Genomic DNA, 23,295 nt, shown 5'->3' with positions numbered 1-23,295 from the left:
ACGACACTGTGAATCATCTTAAGCTCTTGTCTAGACTGTCGACATTTAACTTTAGTAATCACATTGTTAAATGGATACAGTCTTATCTATCAGATAGAAAACAATGCGTGCAAATAAAGAATAGCAAGTCACCCTTTACTGTACGCAAGGTGTCCCCCAGGGTTCAATTCTAGGCCCCCTGTTATTTTCACTTTATGTAAATGACTTGCCTAATGTGTGCAAAAATGTGGACACGATTATGTATGCGGATGATACGGTAATTTTTACGCAAGCCAAAACTGCTGATGATGCAGGTGTATGCTGTACAGTACAGCGAGGAATGCCCAGACCTCTACATTGGAGAGACCAAACAGCCACTTCACAAGCGCATGGCACAACACAGAAGAGCCACCTCCACAGGACAAGACTCAGCAGTCCATCTGCATCTTAAGGATAAAGGACACTCTTTCGAGGATGCCAGTGTTCACATTTTGGACAGAGAGGACAGATGGTTTGAAAGAGGAGTGAAAGAAGCATCTATGTCCACTGTGAGCGACCATCTTTGAACAGTGGCGGGGGTTTACGACACCAACTCTCTGCCATCTATAATCCAGTTTTGAGTTCCCTCCCAGACGCCTTAACGCCCACTCACATCCTGGGCCATCTGACCTCAGGAATTCGCATGATAAGGTGGGGCCAGGTTTCACAATGAGCTCACCCGAAACTCTGGCTGATTGGGACCCACACCCAGTTTCCCACCTTGGCTCAGGCGATTAGAGGATCATCAGGGGGTCCTTTTGTCCCTCTGTGGGGGGAAACTCCCACTAGGTTTATATCTGGGACTCTCCACCATTTGACCTTAGAACTGAAGAAGCTTCTCGGATGAGAGGTGAAACGTCTTCAAGCAACTTAAAGAAGTCCAGACGCTTTTCTTTGCAAGCTCCTTCGACTACGATGACCTGGATGACTGAGAACCTTCACAGACATATGGCTACATATGTTTTTGTATTCTTTTTTTGTTCCTGCTCTCTCCCTTCCCCTCTTTCCCTCCTCCCTCTGCCTGGGCGGAGCTCACCTGTGGGCTCCTGCCCTTGGCCCACGCACCTGTGGCTCATCACGAGTGTTCCAGCTCCTTTATAAGATGGCAGCTCTGTGTTTCTCGTTGCTGGACCGTTGCCGACCCTCGTCAGTGTAACCCCAGCTCAATTACTTCTAGAGTGTTTTCACAGTGATTTGCCTTACAATCCCTTCGTGTCTCTGTGTACAGATTCCCTGGACCAACCCCTGTGTTACCCGAGTGATTGGAGTGTGAAGAGGAGCGTGAGGAGTGGACGGAGTGTGTGTGTGTGTGTGACTATCGCCGTCTTTCCCGTTCGTGTGTGGACCCCCGGAGCCCGGCTTTCCCCTCACTTTTGTAAATAATCACCTGGTGTATCATAATAAAGACTCTTGTGCTTTCACGACCTAGAGCCTGCGCGTGAGTCCGTTCAGTCCCGTTGTGACAGTTTCTCTGTGAGTGTCACATTCCCCTGGCAGCGTGCTCGCTGCTCGCTCAGTTTTGAAGTTTAATTTTTTTTTTCGCTGTACAAAGAAGTTTTCTTCCCACGCAGAGTGAACAGCGGACGCTAATGTTTGTGTCACTTTTTATACAATCAAACTCAAAGTAATGTGATTACTTCCACACTTTAAACGCTGCATGGTCATACTCTCTCCATCACTCCATATTATCCATTGTTGATCTGCACGCGTCTGTTACCACGGACGTCGCACGTTTGGACGTCATCATCATGAGACACTCACAAACAACATCACCGTTTAGTAACACGGCTGCCCCTCTGTTAGTCTTCCTTGGTCTCTTGTGTTCTGGGGGCCTCTGGATGTCTGGAGTTTTGATCTCCTCCATACCTGCTTCATGCCCTGGAGGACGGGGCTGTGGCCCCCCCACACCCTCTAGCAGATCATTACATGAAGGAACCTTTTAAAAACAAGCGCGTCCATGCTCACAGGTGTACACACGGGTGATCACACCCACAAACTACACCCTTTTTGGCTCCTACCTCAAAGCACACTGTGTGCTGTCGATCTTATGTGCTGCACAATAATGTTTAACATTTAGTATTTACTGTCATATTCCCATATATCATTGTGATGTTGTTTATTCTATTACTCTTGTTCTCTTCTGCTTGTTTTCTTTTTTCTTTCTCAAAAGGTGATCCAGGAAAAGAAAAAGAGGAAAAACAAAAAAGACACAAAGACAAAGGTGATGAAGCAGATTTTCATTATCGTTTCTCTCCATCTCTTTTCTCCTTTTTCTTTCCCTTTCCTTCGGTTAACTTTCTTCTGAACTTTTATTCTTGTTTTTCTTTTCCATCCAGTCTGGCCTGATTACAATAACTTAGAATAAAAATAACTAATAAAGATCAAATAAACTATGACAATCAACTGGACCAGTATAGCAAAAGGCCCACTTGGGAAACTAATTCTGTTGGGCATTTTTCTTGGCCTTAGACAATAATTCTGATTGCTACAGTGCCAGACAGGACACAATAAAAAGAAAAAGAGAAAAAAAACCCCGCAGTTTTCTTATGGGAAAACAACAGTAATCTAATTACTTTTTTGCAATTGTAATCAATTACTTATTACTTGAAAAAGTAATCAGATTACCCATTAGTATTAGTATTTAGTATTTAGTATTTATTTATTTATTGTCATTGTCAAGAACAATGAAATTGCGTTTGGGGCTTCCATACAACCCAAAAAAAAAAAAAAAGAAGAAAATAATAAATACCCCTTAAAACCCAAGTGTACATATTTAACCCAGTGTGACTCCAATGCAATAAGACAATCCTTAGCAATAATGTTCGTAGAAATTCAGACAAAGACCTGAGAAACATGACAAAATACAACAATGCAACCCATTCAATATTATTGTACTGTGAGATATGATATCAGATATGATAGTTATCTATTTAAGAAAGAGGGGGGGGGGGGCAGGAGGGGGAAGAGAATAAAGATATGATGCACCAATGCAGACCAGTTCATTGCTATTAAGAAGTTGGATATGGTTATTGTCCGTGAGAGGGGGGCAGAGAGTTCAGGAGCCTCACAGCCTGTGGATACAGGCTGTTGGCCAGTCTGGATGTTCTGGCCTGTATAGACCTGTACCTTCTCCCTGAGGGCAGCAGATGGAAAAGGTGGCGCGCAGGGTGATGTTGGTCCCGCAGGATACTGTGCACCCTCCTCAGACAGCGAGTGGGGAAGATATTACTGATCTCTGGCAGACTTGTTCCAATAATTCTGCCAGCTTCTTTCACCACCCGCTGGAGTGCTTGCTGATCGGCCTTGGTGCAGCTGGGGAACCACACTAGAAATCCATACGTCAGAACGCTGCTGATGGCACAGTTGTAGAAGTTCAACATCAGAGATCTGGGAATGTGTGCGCTCCGCAGTCTCCTCAGGTAGTAGAGGCGCTGTTGGGCCTTCCGTACAACTGAGGTGATATGGTTGCCCCAGGACAGGTCCTCGGTCACAGTTACCCCCAAGAATTTAAAACTGCTCACCCTCTCCACCGCCTCACTGCCAATGAAGAGAGGCAGATGGTTGTTATGACCCCTCTTCCGGAAATCTACAATGATCTCCTTGGTCTTTTTGGTGTTTAAGACCAAGTTATTGTCGTGGCACCATGACTCTAGTTGTTGCACCTCTGTCCTATAGTTTGTCTCATCATTGTTGGATATAAGTCCGAGCACTGTAGTGTCATCTGCAAACTTAACAATGAGATTGGACGCGCAGGAGGAAATACAGTCATGGGTGAAGAGAGTGTATAGCAGAGGGCTCAGAACACACCCCTGAGGGGCACCGGTGTTGACCACAAGGGTGGAAGAGGTGTTCTTACCCACTCTGACACTCTGTCTACGGTTAGTGAGGAAGTCCACAATCCAGTTGCACAGAGAGGAGTTAAGTCCCAGTTGGTGGAGTTTGGGACGGAGTTTGTATGGCCGGATGGTATTAAAAGCCGAGCTGTAGTCTACAAAGAGGAGCCGTGCATAGGTGTTCCTGTGTTCCAAGTGCTTCAGTAATGTGTGCAGCACTGTGGCGATCGCATCCTCGGTTGACCGGTTCTCCCTGTATGCAAACTGGTGCGAGTCCAGGGATGGTGGAAAAGCAGCTCTGATGTGTTTAATGACCAGTCTCTCCAGGCATTTGGCGGGAATGGGGGTGAGTGCCACAGGTCTGAAATCGTTCAGACATGTGACATTTGACTGTTTTGGGATGGGAACGATGGTTGCTGCTTTGAAACAGGATGGTACCAGTGAACAGGACAACGAGGTGTTATATATAGAGGTGAAGACGTCCGCCAGGTCCGCAGCACAGTCTTTTAGCACCCGGCCCAGCACTCCATCCGGCCCGGCCGCCTTCCTGGTGTTAATGCTCCGGAACACACGCCTCAGCTCATGAGTGCTCAGGACCGGAGCAGGGTCGGTTGAGGGGAGAGGGGACAGGACAGGGTCGGTGTTCTCCCTATCAAAACGGGCATAAAAGAGATTTAGATCCTCAGCCAGAGTAGAACTGTCGGCTGAGGGTGATGGTGTTCTTCTTTTGTAGTCCGTGATAGCCCTGATGCCCTCCCAGACCTGCCTTGGGTTTGTGTTGTTCTCAAACCTGGCCTCGATACGCCTCCTGTGCTGCTGCTTGGCAGTCTTGATGCCTCTTCTCAGGTTGGCCCTGGCAGCACTGTATGCCTCCTGGTCCCCGGATTTGAAAGCGTTGTTCCTTGTTCGAATAAGTTGTTGAACTCCGTGTGTCATCCAGGGTGGATTATTAGGGAACACACGGAATCGTTTCCAAGTTGTTACATTGTCCACACAGAAACAGATGTAGTCCAAGACAGTGGAGGTGTAACTGTCCAATGCGACACGATTGTCAGTGTCCTGCACCTTGAATACATCCCAGTCTGTGCAGTGGAAACAGTCCTGAAGCATCGGAATAGCGTCCTGCGGCCATGTTCTCACGGTTTTGGTTGTAATCCCAGTGCTCTTGATCTTTTGTGTGTATATTGGGTGTAGCAGAAGGGAGAGATGGTCTGACAGACCCAGGTGGGGATAAGCCTGGGCTCTGTACGCATTCGCCATGTTGGTGTACACCTGGTCCAACGTTCTATCTCCTCTGGTAGCACACTTCACATTACGGTGGAAATTGTGAAGTACAGATTTCAGGTCCGCGTGGTTAAAATCCCCAGCCGCAATAAAGACACTGTCCGGGTGTGCTACCAGGCTGTTATTGATGCTGCTGCTCAATTGTGCTAACGCTAGCTTAGCATTAGCATCTGGTGGAATGTAAACAGCGCAGATGTAAACGGCAGAAAATTCCCGAGGGAGATAGAATGGACGGCACTTTAACACCAACAGTTCTACCTCTGTACTGCACAGTTTTTCCGTTACCGTGACGTTCGTGCACCAAAGGTTGTTAATATAGATGCACAGCCCCCCGCCAGTCTTCTTACCCGAGTCCGCAGACCTGTCGGCTCGATAGGCGGTGCGGCCTGCTAGATCGATACCCATCTCTGCTGGCAAGGATGTTTTCAGGGTCCCTCCTGACTGAGGTGTTTCAAGCATGTCCCAAGGAAATGAGGCTCCTGGGGTAGACCCAGGACAAGCCGGAGAGATTACACTGGCTGGCCTCGGAACGCTTTGGTGTCCTGTGGATAAGCTGGACGTGGTGGCTGGGCCGTACAGACATGAAGATAAGGAGGTTAGTGAGCTGCGATCATCTGACAGATCTAAAGAAACTAAACATGTGAACATGGTTAGCGTGTACCAGTTCCTGTAGAAAGCTCAATTAGCACACACACAAACACAAAGTAACACCCAGATAAACCACTGCAGTTGACCACAGACAGGGGGGGGGCGGGGTCAGAGTGCCCATGACTGTTTGTGTCTGTAGTTGAATAGTCCTTCCGCTTTGTCCTTCCTCAGTGAAAAAACCCATCAGTTCATTATAAAGGAACTGATTGGTCCTTTCACTTTAAAAGGTTTTCAGAAGGAGCACACAGCTGACATTCTCCTCCTCCACAACCATCATGAAGCAGCAGCATAGAACCTGATCTCGGTTCATAAAGATCAGGGTGTGATTTAGAGTTCTCACCTCAAGTTTAAACCCGTCACACTCCTCATGAACATCTGATCTGAAGCTTTTCCCCAGTCACGCTGATGTTGCTATGGACAGTGTGTGAATTATGGTATGGAATTTGCTGCTCCAGAGGTAATGCTGCTTATGTAGAGGACCTGACGATCATTTCATGAACGTAAAGCGAGTCTGAGGACATCTTTCAGGTGTTCAGACCAAAGCTTAGGCATTGCCTCTGACCCTATGTGAAAACCTCACGAAACTTTTATTTTGAATTCATGCAGCTCGCAAACAGGAAGCACAACCTAATTTCAAACCAAAAACCAATCTTCTTCATCATCATCATCCTCTAAGCAAGGATACAGGAAATTACTCCTTTCAAAGTAAAAGTCTTGAACTAAACCAAGTGGACAGCTGCCACGGCGACAGTAGGATGATGTCATCACTCTACTTTCAGTGTCCATCTGTCCGTCTCCTGCTCCTCTTCTTCGTCTCCATCAGTGAGGCACCTCCTTGCCTGCCAGATGTGTTCGATACCCTGTAGTTATGTGTTCATTTTGTACTGATAACAGTGACCAGTACCATAAGGACATCACCTGACCTCCGTCTCACCTGTTCACCTTCCTCTGCTACTGGTCAGCCGCCATCTTGTGTCCGGCATCCCGGATCTTCTGACTCTGCGACAGCCAATGAGCATGAAGGGCGGCAGGAGGACACAGCTGACAATCACATCACAGCACCTTCATCATTATAGTCATCATCCTTCAGACTGAATCATCTGATGACATCCCAACCATCACAGCTCGTTTTCGTTCTGTGCATCTTGGGCTGGGTCTATTTCCTGGTGTTTATAATAATGAATTGCATTTATATAGCGCTTTTCTAGGCACCCAAAGCGCTTTACAATTCCACTATTCATTCCCTCTCACATTCACACACTGGTGCAGGCAAACCACAGTTGTAGCCACAGCTGCCCTGGGGCAGACTAACAGAAGCGAGACTGCCATATCGCGCGATCAGCCCCTCTGCTTTACCTGTACGTTTGGGTCCTCGGCTGGGACTACTTCATGAACTGTCTCTAAGAGCGTCACCGTCATCTCTAGCACTGTTACCATGTCAACATGGCTGCCTTGGATTATGGGTAGCAGGCAACACAGCATGCTGCAGCTCTATGTCCTCAGGTGCCACATTTGTCACCTGAGGACAGAAGCTCTACCCCTTAACTTTTGTCCTCTAACCATGATTCAAAAACCTTTATTCGCATTACCTTTCAAAGGGTTAGGGTTAGGCACAATGTACATTTCAATTCCTTTAATTTTAAATATGTTTATATTGTCTATCCTGTAAAATAGTCAGATGTCTATTCATATTAATGTACAGAATTCAACTGCTTGCTGCTACTACTGCACATTCACCCAATGTATATATATATATATATATATATAATGTTCTTCCTCTACACCCCCCCCCCCCCCCCCCAATTTTTTTGCACATGTCGAGGAGCGTGTCAGGCTACATTTCACTGTGTGTTATACTTGTATAACTATGCATGTGACAAATAAGGAACCTTGAACCTTGAACCTTGAAAGGAAGTAGAAGTGACATCACAACACAGGAAGTGGCCTTCACAATAATTGTCAGTACCTGCGGTGTCTTTCAAGATAGCTGCTGTCCCTCAGCTGTGGGTCTGGACCTTTCCGACCTGCAGCCTCTCCTTTAGGCGAGGCCATCAGAGCATCTGAGTCAATGGTGACCAGAGCCTCATCAGACCGTCCGGGCACAGGAGCACAGAGCCCATCATATGGCTCTGATTGAGGACCAGAACAGGGATCAAGATCAGGTTTAGAATTAGGAGGAGACAGGCTTGGCCCTGCCCCATTCCAGCCTCCATCGCCTGTGAAGCAGATGTTGGTCAGAACGTCCAAACTAGGTTTAACAAACTTCATTTGGACTTTCTCTTTACAAAAAAAAAAAAAAAAAAAAATTGTAATTACATTTTTAAAAATGTAATCATAAAACAAACTCCGCCAAACACATCACCTGCTGCACACCTGGCCTACTTCGCTGGCAGAGATGGGCAGCAACACGTTACTGTAATTCAATTACTTTTTTCAAGTAACAAGTAAAGTAAGTTTATTATTGCAAAAAAGGTAATTAGGTTACTGTTACTTTCCCGTAAGCATGCTGCATTACTGCGTTACTAAACCATGATCTCGTTTGTGAGAGTGTCTCATGACAGTGACGTAAGTGAGTACGACGTTCGTGGCAACAGCTGTGTGCAGATCAGCAATGGATAATATATCGAGTGCAGCGAGAGTATGACAGTGCAGCATTTAAAACGTGGAAGTACAGACCTTACATTGATTCTGTAAAAAGTGACAAAAACATTAGTGTCTGCTGTTCACTCCGTGGGAAGAAAACCACAGGAATGTGACATTCCCAGAGAAACTCCCAGATCCTTCCACTGACATGACGGCTGTGTCATACCTGCACCAGGGCAAACCTCCGCCTGCCCCACTCCTGCTAAACAGGTGAAAATAGAGCAACAGGACTGCTGTGTCTGAGTTTATTTATTTTCTGCTGTGTTTTACTTGCATCTATGTGAAAGACTGAGTGTAAACACATTTTATATGCTGGAATATGTAGAAAAGGTCGAATTGGCCTGAAAGATCTATCGCTTTTTACCTATTCAGGTTGTAAATCATGTTTTGAAAAGGTAACTAAGTATCTAATTACCTTTGAAAATAAGTAATCAGTAAAGTAACGGGATTAATTTTGGGGGGAAGTAATCAGTAATTAGTTACTGATTACTTTTTTTCAACACTGTCTGGTTATAACAATCAAACATTTTCTGAAGCATAAAACTCAAATCATAGATTTTAAAATGTTGCTGAGTTTCAAACATTTTAGAAACTTTATTTAAACCTGTAGCACAATGATTGCCACGAGAGCAGATTTCATGTTTCTTTATTATTATTTTAATTCCTAGGATTTAAATCTTTTTAAATCGTATTACTGACCACGACAGGGATTCATGGAATAAAACTGATTTTCACACAGTTTCAGAAGAAAACCTTTGGATTTGTTGTTATATTTAAAGTTTTTAACTGAAAGATGTCACTCATTTTTTGAGCTGCCTGCAGTGCACATATAATCCACCAGAGGGGAGAAGAGAGCCATAAAACAGTTTGGATTGTTGATCAAATTCAAATTCAAATTTTATTTGTCACACACAAAACCATACACAGTATGACATGAGGTGAAATGCTTGTAGCTGTGCAATGCAATGCCCGACCATTAAATGACATTAATTAATTAATGATGTGATGCAAACAGCATGAAAGTGTTGAGGATTTCCTCTGGGACGGTGGTCAGAGTGATCAAATTACATCAAGTCCGCCACTGTGTTTAGGATAACCACGAATTAGTCCACCTGAATGAGGGAGGAGTTACTGTGGGACACCTGTGCAGCAGAAACAAACACATCACCTTCACAGGTTTTTGTTCCTCTTTGTTCAAATCACAGCCTGATGACTTACATCAGGTGATCTGTTTGGAGTCCTTCTTCAGGACCTTTTAGTTTTAGACTCACATAAACACCACCCAGATTATGTCATCAACCTGTGTCCTTCATGTTTAATATCCAGGTAAGCAGCAGGTAAATTCTGGACTGATGCTTACCTGAACTTACTGACTTACAGAGCTGATGACCGCTGTCCTATGACCTGAGCATGCTGGCTGGTTCAGTGAAGCTGGATAACAAAAAACACCCTCGGGTGACTCACCTGTTTGGGCGTATGATTAACCCTGTAAAACCGATCAGAGCGGGCACGCTCCGTTTTGCGCAACTACTTTTAAATCCTGTTAGCACTGCAACCACGTGAGCTAGCGCAATAATTTTTTTTGCATATGAAACCGGAGAAGTTGTACTTACATCTTATGGCATCAGCTTGTCCTAGGTCACAGTTGCCTTCCACATATAGCTTTGCAAAAACTGCATAAAAAGCGCTTGCAGCAACAAAAACACAATATTCCAGAAACAGGCTTTGCCGATCAGCTGTTCTTTTTTTTTTTTTTTTTTTTGCCGATCACCTGTTCAAAACACTTCCTACACTGGAATAGATGTCAGCACGAACTATCACAGGTCCGCCATGACCTGCCCTAAACCGGAAGTGATGTCATTTTTGTTCAGGTTGCCTAGCAACCATGATACTAACCGCAAGAAATGTTACATACAGCTTTGTGTGACAGAAATGAAGGAGAAAAATGTTTTGTTGGTCATTCATTTTTGTCATGACGTCACTTTGATGAGTATCTGAGGCTGAGACCACAGGACTGTAAAACATGATTGTTGGGCTTCATTCCTCAACAGTCATTTCAAGATTAGCTAGTAAATAACAATTAGCTGATGTCGGTCATGAGACTAAAATCATCCCACTGTGGTAATGTAAATATAATATGGACAATATTATATGTATTGTCCGATTATTATGAGATATATATATGTAGAGGCTTTAAAACCAAGTTAACGCTGAAAGCACAAACATCACTAATGTCACATAACTGTGCCGACATGTGGCCAACAGCAATGTTTTAATGTTCTTCGTTATTAAACATTCGCACATAAATAAGTGACGTCATATTCAGTACTTACTTTTGACAGTTCACTCTTGGCCGCTCCCTTCTGCCGTATTTTGCGGCAAAATTATCCACACCTACCGCCGCGCTATGAATTGTGGGATATATGGGACCACGAAGCGTGCACCAAGCGTCCCTCTCACGTTTTCAGCTTGTTCAAAATGTTGCTGCTCGTCTCTCACACACAGGCATGAACATATCTCACCGATCCTGTCCTCTCTTCCTCGACTTCCTGTTTATCACAGCAGTCCTAACTTTGGCTCATGAACAGTCTTTCTCCTCCGTCCCTTTCTGATCTACTTCAGCCTCATGCTCCCTCGCGGCCCTTAGATCAGCTGACCAGCTGCTTTGTCCCAAAAATTGTCTGAAACTTAGAGGAGGATGAGCTTTTTCAGCTGTGGCTCCCAAACTTTGGAATGCGTTGCCTTTGAGTAATAGACAGGCATCTTCACTGTTTTCAAGTCTCTTTTGAGAACACTTTTTTTCCAGTAGCGTTTGATCGGTGTGAGTTGATGTGCTTTGTTTTAACGTGAGTGGTTTTGTCTTTTGTTGTCTTTACAATCTTGTTTTGTTTTTGTACTTTGTTTTTAAATGTGCTGTATAAATAAACTGGATCTGATTATTGATCGATTGATTGGGTGATCGGTAATACAGCTGCGATTAATATGAAGTAAATGGAAACAAGCCTTAGATCAATGAGGAGAATCCATAGAATATCGAGTATTGATCTGCTGATTTCCAGTCTGTAGGAATTAAACATGGAAAAATATGAAAGCTGTATTGAAAATGCTCAGCTGTTCAATCACATATCAGCAGGTCACCTGTTAAAGGGCAAAGATCAGAATGTATTAAATACAGGGAATGCAGAATTATTAGGCAAGTTGTATTTTTGAGGAATAATGTTATTATTGAACAACAACCATGTTCTCAATGAACCCAAAAAACTCATTAATATCAAAGCTGAATGTTTTTGGAAGTAGTTTTTAGTTTGTTTTTAGTTTGAGCTATTTTAGGGGGATATCTGTGTGTGCAGGTGACTATTACTGTGCATAATTATTAGGCAACTTAACAAAAAACAAATATATACCCATTTCAATTATTTATTTTTACCAGTGAAACCAATATAACATCTCCACATTCACAAATATACATTTCTGACATTCAAAAACAAAACAAAAACAAATCAGCGACCAATATAGCCACCTTTCTAATGATCGGCTATGTACCACAGGCCTTCAAGCTGGCTGTAGTTAAACCTTTACTCAAAAAGCCATCTCTAGACCCAGCAGTCTTAGCTAATTATAGGCCAATCTCCAACCTTCCTTTAATATCAAACATCCTTGAAAGAGTAGTTGTCAAACAGCTAACAGATCATCTGCAGAGGTTTATTTGAAGAGTTTCAGTCAGGTTTCAGAGCTCATCACAGCACAGAAACAGCTTTAGTGAAGGTTACAAATGATCTTCTTATGGCCTCTGACAGTGGACTCATCTCTGTGCTTGTCCTGCTAGACCTCAGTGCAGCGTTCGATACTGTCGACCATAATATCCTATTAGAGCGATTAGAACATGCTGTAGGTATTACAGGTACTGCACTGCAGTGGTTTGTATCATATCTATCTAATAGACTCCAGTTTGTGCATGTAAATGGAGAGTGCTCTTCACACACTGAGGTTAATTATGGAGTTCCACAGGGTTCAGTGCTAGGACCAATTCTGTTTACATTATACATGCTTCCCTTAGGCAGCATCATTAGAAGACATAGCATACATTTTCACTGCTATGCAGATGACACCCAGCTCTATCTGTCCATGAAGCCAGATAACACACACCAATTAGTTAAACTGCAGGAATGTCTTAAAGACATAAAGACCTGGATGGCCGCTAACTTTCTGCTTCTTAATTCAGATAAAACTGAGGTTATTGTACTCGGCCCTGAAAAGCCTAGAAATATGGTATCTAAGCAGATTCTTCCTCTGGATGGCATTACCTTGGCCTCCAGTAACACTGTGAGGAACCTTGGAGTCATTTTTGACCAGGACATGTCCTTCAATGCACATATTAAACAAATATGTAAGACTGCGTTCTTCCATTTGCGCAACATCTCTAAAATTAGAAATATCCTGTCTCAGAGTGACGCTGAAAAACTAGTTCATGCATTTATTACTTCCAGGCTGGACTACTGCAATTCATTATTATCAGGATGTCCAAAAAACTCACTGAAAAGCCTTCAGCTAATCCAAAATGCTGCAGCAAGAGTCCTGACAGGGACTAGAAAGAGAGAGCAGATTTCTCCTGTTTTGGCTTCCTGTTAAATCCAGAATTCAAAATCCTGCTCCTCACATACAAGGTCTTAAATAATCAGACCCCATCTTATCTTAATGACCTTGTAGTACCATATCACCCTATTAGAGCACTTCGCTCTCGCTCTGCAGGCCTACTTGTTGTTCCTAGAGTATTTAAAAGTAGAATGGGAGGGAGAGCCTTCAGTTTTCAGGCCCCTCTTCTGTGGAACTAGCTTCCAGTTTGGATTCAGGAGACAGACACTATCTCTACTTTCAAGATTAGGCTTCAAACTTTCCTTTTTGGTAAAGCATATAATTAGGGCTGGACCAGGTGACCCTGAATCCTCCCTTAGTTATGCTGCAATAGACGTAGGCTGCCGGGGATTCCCATGATGCATTGAGTTTTTCCTTTCCAGTCACCTTTCTCACTCACTATGTGTTAACAGACCTCTCTGCACTGAATCATATCTGTTATTAACCTCTGTCTCTCTTACACAGCATGTCTTTATCCTGTCTTCCTTCTCTCACCCCAACCGGTCGCAGCAGATGGCCCCGCCCCTCCCTGAGCCTGGTTCTGCCGGAGGTTTCTTCCTGTTAAAAGGGAGTTTTTCCTTCCCACTGTTGCCAAAGTGCTTGCTCATAGGGGGTCATATGATTGTTGGGTTTTTCTCTGTATCTATGAAGCGCCTTGAGGCGACTTATGTTGTGATTTGGCGCTATATAAATAAAATTGAATTGAATTGAATTGAATTGTGGTGGTTCCCAGCCAGAGTTGCATGGACTGTAGCTCCTCTCCCTGTGCAATTTTAAATTAGGTGGATGTTGCTTTACTAAGTATTAGTTCTGAGGGCTGAAGGTCCCCAAAGTACTTTTGATTACTTTTAATGAGAAAAAGATAGCTGCTGTTAATTTAAGACAGCACTACAAGTCAAAACATCAGGACAAGCTGAAAAACCGAAATGCAGAGCAGAAACTACAGAAAGTAGAAGAGCTAAAGAAGAATCTGACATTTCAGCAGAGGTGGGTCGAGTATCCAAAAATTGTACTCAAGTAAGAGTAGCATTACTTTAAAATATTATTACTCAAGTAAAAGTAGTCGTCAAAAAAGTTACTCAACTAAGAGTAAAAAAAGTACTTGGCAAAAAGACTACTCAAGTAGCCAGTAACTGTTTGAAATGTCAGATTTATTTTATAAATAAATGCTATCATGAAGCCAATACAGAAGAACCTTAAAGGAGTAGAGACGAGCTGTTTGCATGTGCGTTGAACTCTAGCGTCATTAACCAGGCTAGCTGTTAGCTTATAGCTCACGCTAGCTAACCAGCGAGCAGTTAAAAGGACAGCTGAAGCTGCACAAAACACCCACAAACTTATCTCACTACAACGTAGCGCCGAAAATATGACTCGCAGCTCGAGCTCGACACAGCTGCTGTAACATAAGACTGACATCCAGCTAACCACAGCTAAAAAGATATTTAGAGAAAACTTACCGTTTCCTCAGGTTACACGAGTTGAGTTGTTTCACGCTGAAAAGTTGTTGTTTTGGCTCTCACTGAAGACACCAACACTGCAGATATAGCTGTTCATTTGTGCTGCTTTTAAGCGAAACATTCTTTGTATGTGAGGCCAAGGGTGTTCATCCTCTTCAGCTCTAGCGTAGACTCTGCCATGTTTTCATGGGTTTCTTCTTTCTGTGTGTCCGCTACTTTGAAACGCTTGGGCCGCTCTGCCCGCCACAGTTTCAAACTGGTCATGTGACTGCATGGCCACATCTCATTGGTAAAAAAGTTACCGGAAACTCCACTGGCGGCATGTTATCTAATGTGTTAAACTAATTTTAAAAAAAAGAACGAAAAAATAACGAGTCGAATTTTGCAAATGTAGCGGAGTAAAAGTACAGTTTCCTATGGGCTCAAAATGTGGTCATAAATATTTTGTACTTGTAAATCAGTTTTGTACTTGTAAATCAGGATTTGTATGTGTAAAAAGAATTTGTGTTAGTGTAAAAAAGATTAGTGTTGTGGACTTAGCCAAAAAATCCCTGCAAGTTACAAGTACGAATTTTGACCCTATTTTTCTTCCTTTCATCTGATTGGTCAATGTCATGTCAATCACAAATTAAACAATCCAATCAGAGAACAGATGGGTTTGGCTGTCGGAGGGGCGCTTTTTTTGAACTGCAGGTCCTTGAAGGGTAATACAGTTTGAAGCTGGAGGATCTCTATATAAATATCCGATAGCAGCTAGGTCCCCTAACTTTCAGCAGCTGTTGAAAGGATAAAGTTGTGGTATATCAGTGGTTAGAAACACCATCATTACTTTAGGATTAGTTTAACACAAAGTCAGGGCTGACCCGGGACCATTGCTGTGAGTCACAGTGCGCAGCATAAAGGTCCTTTCACATCGGACGCAACATGTGCTGCTAATGCTAACTGCTAACTAAAAGCCAAGGATCCAGAATTTGTTGCGCTGGCTGCTGAGCTCTGTGGGTTTTTGCAGCAGCTCTACCTGTAGTAGATGCACCTGCACTCCTCTACAAGAGTTTCTGGTTTTTTTGCTAGTTCTTCAAATCTTCAATAAAAACATGTATGCTAATTCATAACAAAGAAAGCTTTGTAATGACCACATTTTGAGCCCATACGTTTCTTCTTCATAAATGTACTCAAGTAAAAGTAAAAAGTATCTTGCAAAAAAGGTACTTTAAAAGTACATTTTTTTCAAAAACTTACTCAAGTAAATGTAACGGAGTAAATGTAACTCGTTACTACCCACCTCTGCATTTCAGCAGATGACTTTCACCAGTGCAAAATCACAAAGTGAAGCTGTTGTGAAAGCAAGTTTTATTGTAGCAGAGGAGCCAAATCAGCCCGGTACCACTCTGAAGAGCTGCATGATGAAGGTGTGCGACGTCTTGTGTCCAGACAAAATGCAGATTTTGGCAAATGTGAGCCTGAGCAGAAATACGATTGCTGATCGGGTTTGTGAGATGGCCACTGATTTAAGAACACAGTTGTGTGAAAGAAGCAAAAACTTTCTTGCATACTCTCTTGCTGTGGATGAAAGTACAGACATGATGGACATTGCACAGCTGACCATCTTCATCCGTAAGGGGAGTGAACATTGGAAATTGAATCGATGCACGGGACAACGACAGGAAAAGACATTTTTTAAAAGTATTTCAAAGTGTAACTGACATGAAACTGCGCTGGGATAACAGATGGAGCGCTGGTGTTGTGCAGGATGTAAGATCTAGTAAGGATGCAGGAGAACTGTACTGGTGAGTTAACAGCATATCACTGCATCACACACCAGGAAACGCTGTGTAGTAAAGTCCTTAAAATGGAGCATGTAATGCTCACCGTGACGCAGACCGTACATTTTATCTGAGCTAAAGGATTAAATCACCGTCAGTTTCAGTCTTTTATGTGGGAAATAGATTCAGAGTTTGCCGACATTCCTCATCACACAGAGGTCCGCTGGCTGAGTTGGGGAAAAGTTCTCAGTAGTTTTTGAGCTCAGCAAGGAAACCTGTCAGTTCATGGACATGTATGATGTGGTGAAAGCGTTTCAAGTGAAGCTGTCACAAATGCACCAGTGCAACCTGCCTCACTTTCCCTGTTGCCAAGTAATGTTGAGCCAAGTCGGCGCACTTTGCTCCGTCTACATGCGGCTGGAACCTTGTGTTTGCTTTCATTTATTTTTTCTGGGGTTTTTGCTGCATGTTCATATTTCTAACTTGCATAATTGTGACAGGATATATTTTTATGGAGAGCAAAATATTTAAAGTTAAAGTTAATTTTTTTAAGTTATTTATTCTGGAATAATATTTCTGCCTGTTTTTATTCATATTTATGTTTAAAAAACATCGATTTAGTGTGTTTAAAAAATGTTTATCTTGTTTGGCCCACGACCTAAAGTGTGCCTTGAGTTTTGGCCCCCTATGCAATTGAGTTTGACACCTCTGCTGTACACTATGCCACTATGCACTCGGTTATGGCGTTCCACGTATGCCCCGCCTGCCAGCATCTTGCACCCTGCTGCTACGTGCTGGATTGTCTCAGGGGCATCTTTACACAGCCTGCACCTGGAGTCTTGCCCATACTGGCAGTCACGTTTCCCTGGGCAATATTATCAGAATCACCTTTATTTGGCCAAGTTTGTGCACAGAAATCAATTTGACTCAACTTTGGGGGTTTTTGCATACAGAAAGCAAACTTTGTAAAAATATATAAATAAATAAATTTAAGCCATGAACAGGCTCACGGCTCAGCAGACATCAATAACAGCTTCACTCACACATCTGTACAAAACAAACTTTATTGAAACACCTTTACATAAAGAAAAACTTTACAGATAAACAGGAAGTGTCCTGTTACATGCGACAGGTGTCATGAAACGCCTCCAGGGTCCTAAAGTCCCTCCACGTGGGAGGAAGTCCGTCCTGCAGGAAACGGCCACAACGCTGACATGACGACTGGAAGAGCTTTATGTAGCTCCGCAGCCAGGTCTGAGAGGGCGACACAGAGGGGTCAGACACAGACAGGCAACGACAGAGGGTAATCAGATTACTCTGGTGCCCGATTACTCTCACCATGAAAGACCGCACAACGACGTCTGGCATCTGAGGCAGCTGGTAGTGCAGCAGGGCGGTGGTGGCGTGGTCTGTTACCTGCAAGCACCTGGCTAATCAGGGCTCCGAATGCTAGGCCCACATATCAACTTCTATGCATCTGAGATCTCTTACCTTCTGAAACACCTGGTACTGGGACTTGGTCCAGATATCCAGCTGACGAGGACAAAAGAACAGGTTACCGTGGTTACCTGGGACACATAATCAGCTGTTACCTGTCAGGCGAACACTCACCTTTCCTTCCTCGTTGTAAACGTTTTCGTTGAATCCTCGAACGATGGTTCTGTCGATAAACAGCGACCGCATCACAACGATGGCCTTCAGCACCTTCCCCAGAGTCACCTGGGACGGAGACAGGTGAGACAGACACATGTTACCTGATCTGAAAACACCTGTGGGCACAAAGTGTGTTTAAATGTGTATTCTACTACCAGCAGCACAGCCGACGTCCCGTTGGGTCTAAACAGCTCAATGGTCATATCAGGAAACAGCCTGCCGATGCGAGAGATGACATCATCCACGTACCTGTGACAGGTGTGACAGGTGCCCGTGTGTTAGTGTGAAAGGATAAACCAGGGGAACCGCAGCATAAAGGTGTGAAATAGTTTACTGTAGCACTGTTGTAGTATTTTGTGCAATAGTACTCACTGTGGAGGCAGTACCAGAGTACTGGGTTGGACTTTGGGCCGTCTCTTGGCTGATGCTCCCATCTGATTGGCTGATCGCTTCAGCGACTGCTGGTTCAACAAACTGGAGGCCAAGCTAGCGTGATACTGCAACTACACATACACACAAACACAGCGTGAGGATTTGACGGTAGGCGGGGCCTCTAAACATGGATTAAACGTTTTCCTCACACTCAAAGACGCTCAGCCTGCATCCGACCTCACAAGTGTCCACACGAGGACAATCCCAGTGTCCTCTGTCTGTCTGACTGTCAGGCAGTAAAAACATGGAGGCAGCGTCCGGGTGGGTGGTCCCTGACCAGTTTACAGGGAGTGGTTTTATCACGTCCATGTTTTTGCAAACACGACGGCGACGGTGGAAGGACTCATCTTCAGCCTTCGTAAACGAGGGCCGCCGCTGGCTTGGTCTGTGGTGGCAGCTCCATGAGCTCCAGCTGTGGACCAACATCAAAGCACCTGACACGCTCAGAGCAGCTGAAGAGTCGCGATCAAGAACTCGCTGATTAATGAGACACAGCTGACACAGTGGGTATCAGAGGCGGGGGCTGATTCTGTTGGTCTGAAAACGCTATGAACCATCAGCTGCACACAGAGGCTTGTCACAACCACGTCTGTCTGCGGTCAACACTCGACTTTAACAAACCGAAACAAAACAAACAACTGAGGTTACAAAGGTCGTCCTTTGTGCTTATAACATGTGAAACAGTCAAATAAAAAACCTCACACGACAGAAGATGAAGTCCAAACAGCGATGATAAAACCGACACAGCAGGTTTGTGTCCCATGGCGTGTGGAAACTCCCACCGTCGCCATATTTCCCTATCTGGTATGACTGAAACACGCACGCTCAGCACGGTGTGTTAGGTAGAAGGTTTTGAGGTTGGGCGGGGGGATTAATGATGCATTCGCAGTGTGTGGGAGAAAAAAAAAAACGTGCAGACACCGTAATATTTCCATGGCAACCCATACTCGATGGTTACGATAACGCCATTTTAACCATCGTATGTGGACAAACTCGTTAAGTATATTCGATACATGGCCCAGCCCTCACTCCAGCTCAACATCCATCTTCGACCCCGCAGTAACCACAAGTCTTTAATTCCAGTTACAGTCCCTACATATTTATCTATCACTCACCCAGCTGGCTCACATTACAGCAGCCTTCACGCCAACATGTGTAAAAACAATTGTGTTGCTAGGCGATCCAGTGTGTCGTAGCTACTTTAATTTCTGTGGCTTCTCCGGTTCGAGGTAAAAGTGGTTATATTTATTTCTTTTGATCCAACACGCCCCAAAAGCCAGTATTTGATGAATACGCCCAAAGTCATGAAATATGAGATGCACAGTGCTGATGGCACCGGGTCACCTGACTCAAACAGTCCTCATCATGACGTGTCTGCAAACCCGAACATTACAGCGAACAAGAGGCACGTCCTGTTTCAGACCAGCCAGCCAACAGAGCTACTCTCTGCTAAAGGCACGGACCGCTCATGAACGGCAGGAGACAGCGACCCCGCTACACTGACGCTCAGCTGTCGTCTCCTCCGCTCAGTTAGCTATGATGGTGCTAAACATGCCTTTCTTGAATTGTTAAATCTGTGACGGTGTGTCACAGCAGGGCTCCGTGGGGAAATGTCCAGGTTCAGGTCCACTTTGATCTCGCTGTGAACAGGGCAGTTGCTCTGAGGTCCTCATCAGCAATGTTCCCTCTAAGCTGCGTGCGTGCGCAATTGCGCACTGCTGGCACGTCTCTGCGCACAGAAAAAAAAATCTAACCTGAATTGAAATTAAAATGAAAACTTTAACAATCCTGTTCTGCAGTGTTAGTCAGTGACTGGCTGCTCCCGTATGGGATCAGAACGATGCCACCTTATCCCACAGTCCAGCCAATGATGCGATTCACATTCGTATAGATACGCAGCTAATCAACGTCGCTGACAGGCTCTGACAGCGTCCTTATGTGCCGACACCGGTGTTTAGCTAGCAAAGCGGCTGATGTGGAGTGAAGCCACGTTAATGACAACGTGTACAACCATTGGAGATGTGAGCAGCACAGACGAACAACTGACGGACAAAGTGTGGACTTTATACCAGTTTTTAAATTGTGTTGATCGGCCACGTAAAACCAGAGTTATGATCAAATATCTGCAATGTTTGTTTTTCTTCCTGAATACTGTCGTTGTTTATATTTACTGCAGGAAGAAACGGTAAAAACGGCGTTTTATAAGGAAAACCCCCTGAGCAAAAACAACACCCCTCCCCCAGCCTCTCCTATTGGTGGAAAAATGTACCATGTGGACCAATCACAAAATGATATGGCAACATGGCATTTATTGTTTAGGGAGGGGGAAGTTTTAGGAGTGATGGCGTGTTTGAGATGTGAGAGATTTGCAATGTTTAGCACTAATCTTGTGTCGTTAGTGTGTAGTCAGTGTGTAGTCAGTGTGTCGTCAGTGTGTAGTCAGTGTGTAGTCAGTGTGTAGTCAGTGTGTAGTGAGTGTGTAGTCAGTGTGTAGTCAGTGTGTAGTCAGTGTGTCGTCAGTGTGTCGTCAGTGTGTAGTCAGTGTGTAGTCAGTGTGTAGTCAGTGTGTCGTCAGTGTGTAGTTAGTGTGTAGTCAGTGTGTAGTCAGTGTGTAGTCAGTGTGTCGTCAGTGTGTAGTCAGTGTGTAGTCAGTGTGTAGTCAGTGTGTAGTGAGTGTGTAGTCAGTGTGTAGTCAGTGTGTAGTGTAGTCAGTAGTGTTGTGTGTCAGAACAATGAGTCGCCTGCTGAGTGTTACAGGTGTTACAGCAGTGACACATCTGCTGCTGTCAGGCCTGCAGGTATCAGGCTGTTGTTCTCCTTCATCTCATAGTGGACAGAAATTATTTTTGGAGTGACACAAATAATTTGTGTGGCATCAGAGTTGATGCAGAACAGCTGATTGTTCTGTAAATAGTTTGAAATGTTTATTTAAAAACGCTTTGGCTGCATTTTTAGGTAAACAGCTGCAAAAAGCTTTGTTTGCATAACTCAGTTACTTTTTTGAAGAAGTAACTATATAATTAACTGCCCAACATTGGTCATTGTTTACTGTATTTGCAGACAGAGTTACAGACTCTCTCCCAGACCACAGACTCATAATACAGTCAGAGCTTTATAAAAAATAAATAAAGAAAGCTTTGTTTTCAAACTTGGAGTTCAAGTTATTTTTCCTTCCAATAGTGTTAACATGCTACAGGTCATGAACAAGATTGTTTTTAATTGTCATTGTAAGTAGGCTGAAGCAGTTAATTTAAAGTAGTCTAACATAAATGCTGTAATTTGATTACTTTAATAAACCTATGTGACTTGGATGCTGGCGTGACCATACTGCACACGTCTGATGTTGCTCACAGTGGTCCAAGGGACGCTCAGGGAGTTTGTGTGTTCATGAAACATTAGAGGGAACGTTGATCATCAGTGAACAGGAAGTGCACGTTAGCGGTTACCTTGTTGGACCACTTGTATGCCTGCAGCAGCTGAGAGTACAGAGGAGTTTTATCCTGCACCGGGTCCAGACTCAGCAGACCGCTGTTATGGAGGGGGTGGGACTCTGAGGGGCGACCAACCAATCCGCTGAGACGCTCCAGCTCACTGACAGACAGACAGAGAGACGGATTTTCAGTCGCCAGAGAAAGTCAAACCGTAAAAACGTGTTTAGGATTAAAAAGTCATAAAATAACAGTCAGAGTTCAGGCTCACTTCAGCCTGCTCGAGCATGGCTGATTACACTTAGACTCTCAGTAAACATGGACCTAAAATCATCCTGACCATCAGCTGCTGTCTTGTCTCAAAATACACTCCAAGTGTTGCTCTGTGGCACGGAAAGTCGCCTTCAGTTTAGGATGTATTCAGAAAATGAACTTTATATTTTAATAATTCCCGTGAGGAAGATGCATATCTGCTCTGAGGATCCAGAATTCCCTTTGGACAGTATTTCAAGTTTCCACACCAACGACACAGCGACAGTAGGTGCTTGGCAGCTGTTAGAATCAGGAATCAGAATGCTTTATCAATCCCTAAGAAAATTATGTATCTGAATGGACCCTCTTCTGTCAGCATGTCTTTGTGTATTAACTCTTAAATCAGCAGAAATATGAATGGACCCTGGTCTGTTATGAGTCTGTCAGCATGTCTTTGTGTATTAACTCTTAAATCAGCAGAAATATGAACGGACCCTGGTCCGTCAGCATGTCTTTGTGTATTAACTCTTAAATCAGCAGAAATATGAATGGACCCTGGTCTGTCAGCATGTCTTTGTGTATTAACTCTTAAATCGGCAGAAATATGAATGGACCCTGGTCTGGGGGTTAGTGTGTTTTTCTGTAGGCTGGATCCTGACGGACAGTGTTTGGTCTCACTTGAGGTCTCTGTTGACCGCCTCTAGGTTTTCCTGGAATTCGGATATAAACTGCTTCTCTCGACCCTCCAGCGTCTCGCGATTCTTCATGCCGTCCTTCAGGAACTCGAACACGCGGCTCACGCTGGAGCGCAGCGCCTGGATGCCGCTGATGGCGTGAGAAAACGCATCCAGGTTCACTCCGACATTCACCACGTCCGCCATCTTCTCTGCTTTTCCCCCCCGGCTGCTGGCGCGCGTTGATGACGTTTAGGAAGTCGTTAAAAAAAACCAAAAAACGTGACCCTGACTGGAAAGGCAATCTTACAGTCATTGGATGATGATGTAAATAAATGTAAAGATAGAAGGTTAAAGGTCACAGGTGTTTACATGCAGGGCTGGACTGGAACAAAAAATCGGCCCGGGCATTTTGACTAGAGACCGGCCCACCAGGTATTATAGGAAAAACCATAAAGCCTTTGAATGGAAACAAACGCTGTTGTCACAGTGATGTACACTGTGTTGTTGGTATATATGTATCAGTCTAATAAACTTAAACCTACACCATCCTGCATATTCTGGTATTCTACAAGACA

The 23,295-nt window shown here is 44.0% G+C and overlaps 2 protein-coding genes across 3 annotated transcripts in view; both read right to left on the bottom strand.

Moving 5' to 3' along the window:
* The window catches only part of fnbp1a (formin binding protein 1a), a 51,444-nt gene extending 36,738 nt beyond the window's left edge, over positions 1-14,706 (bottom strand). The window contains exon 1 of one of the 2 annotated variants that reach the window (XM_085426693.1): positions 14,516-14,706. The gene's annotated coding sequence lies outside the window, so the exon portion shown is untranslated. Of the gene's footprint in view, positions 1-10,759; positions 10,779-14,515 lie in introns of those variants that run through there. The other variant, XM_085426694.1, reaches the window with a different exon arrangement.
* A 2,633-nt stretch (positions 14,707-17,339) lies between these two features.
* med27 (mediator complex subunit 27) lies at positions 17,340-22,964 on the bottom strand. Its single transcript, XM_085426688.1, has 8 exons — positions 22,722-22,964; positions 21,810-21,954; positions 18,304-18,434; positions 18,087-18,180; positions 17,890-17,997; positions 17,770-17,811; positions 17,617-17,694; positions 17,340-17,532 (listed from the first exon to the last, which is right to left on the bottom strand). Exons 1-8 carry the CDS (start codon positions 22,922-22,924, stop codon positions 17,398-17,400), a joined length of 936 nt encoding a protein of 311 aa, XP_085282814.1. The 5' UTR covers positions 22,925-22,964; the 3' UTR covers positions 17,340-17,397.
* Between the last annotated feature and the right edge of the window lie 331 nt (positions 22,965-23,295).

The sequence above is a fragment of the Rhamphochromis longiceps genome, linkage group LG12 (assembly GCF_057381845.1).
Source record: "Rhamphochromis longiceps isolate RC_006_pf linkage group LG12, R_longiceps_female_GT1.1, whole genome shotgun sequence".
NCBI lineage: Eukaryota > Metazoa > Chordata > Actinopteri > Cichliformes > Cichlidae > Rhamphochromis > Rhamphochromis longiceps.
Note: the sequence above shows the minus strand (reverse complement) of the source record. Positions and strands in the feature narration are given on the sequence as shown.

Coding starts and splice junctions, on each gene's coding strand:
- med27 (XM_085426688.1), bottom strand. CDS start 22,924: ATGGCGGACGTGGTGAATGTCGGAGTGAACCTGGATGCGTTTTCTCAC. Junction 18,181..18,303: donor ACTCTGGTACTGCCTCCACA/GTGAGTACTATT, acceptor CACCTGTCACAG/GTACGTGGATGATGTCATCT. Junction 17,695..17,769: donor AGTACCAGGTGTTTCAGAAG/GTAAGAGATCTC, acceptor AGGTGCTTGCAG/GTAACAGACCACGCCACCAC.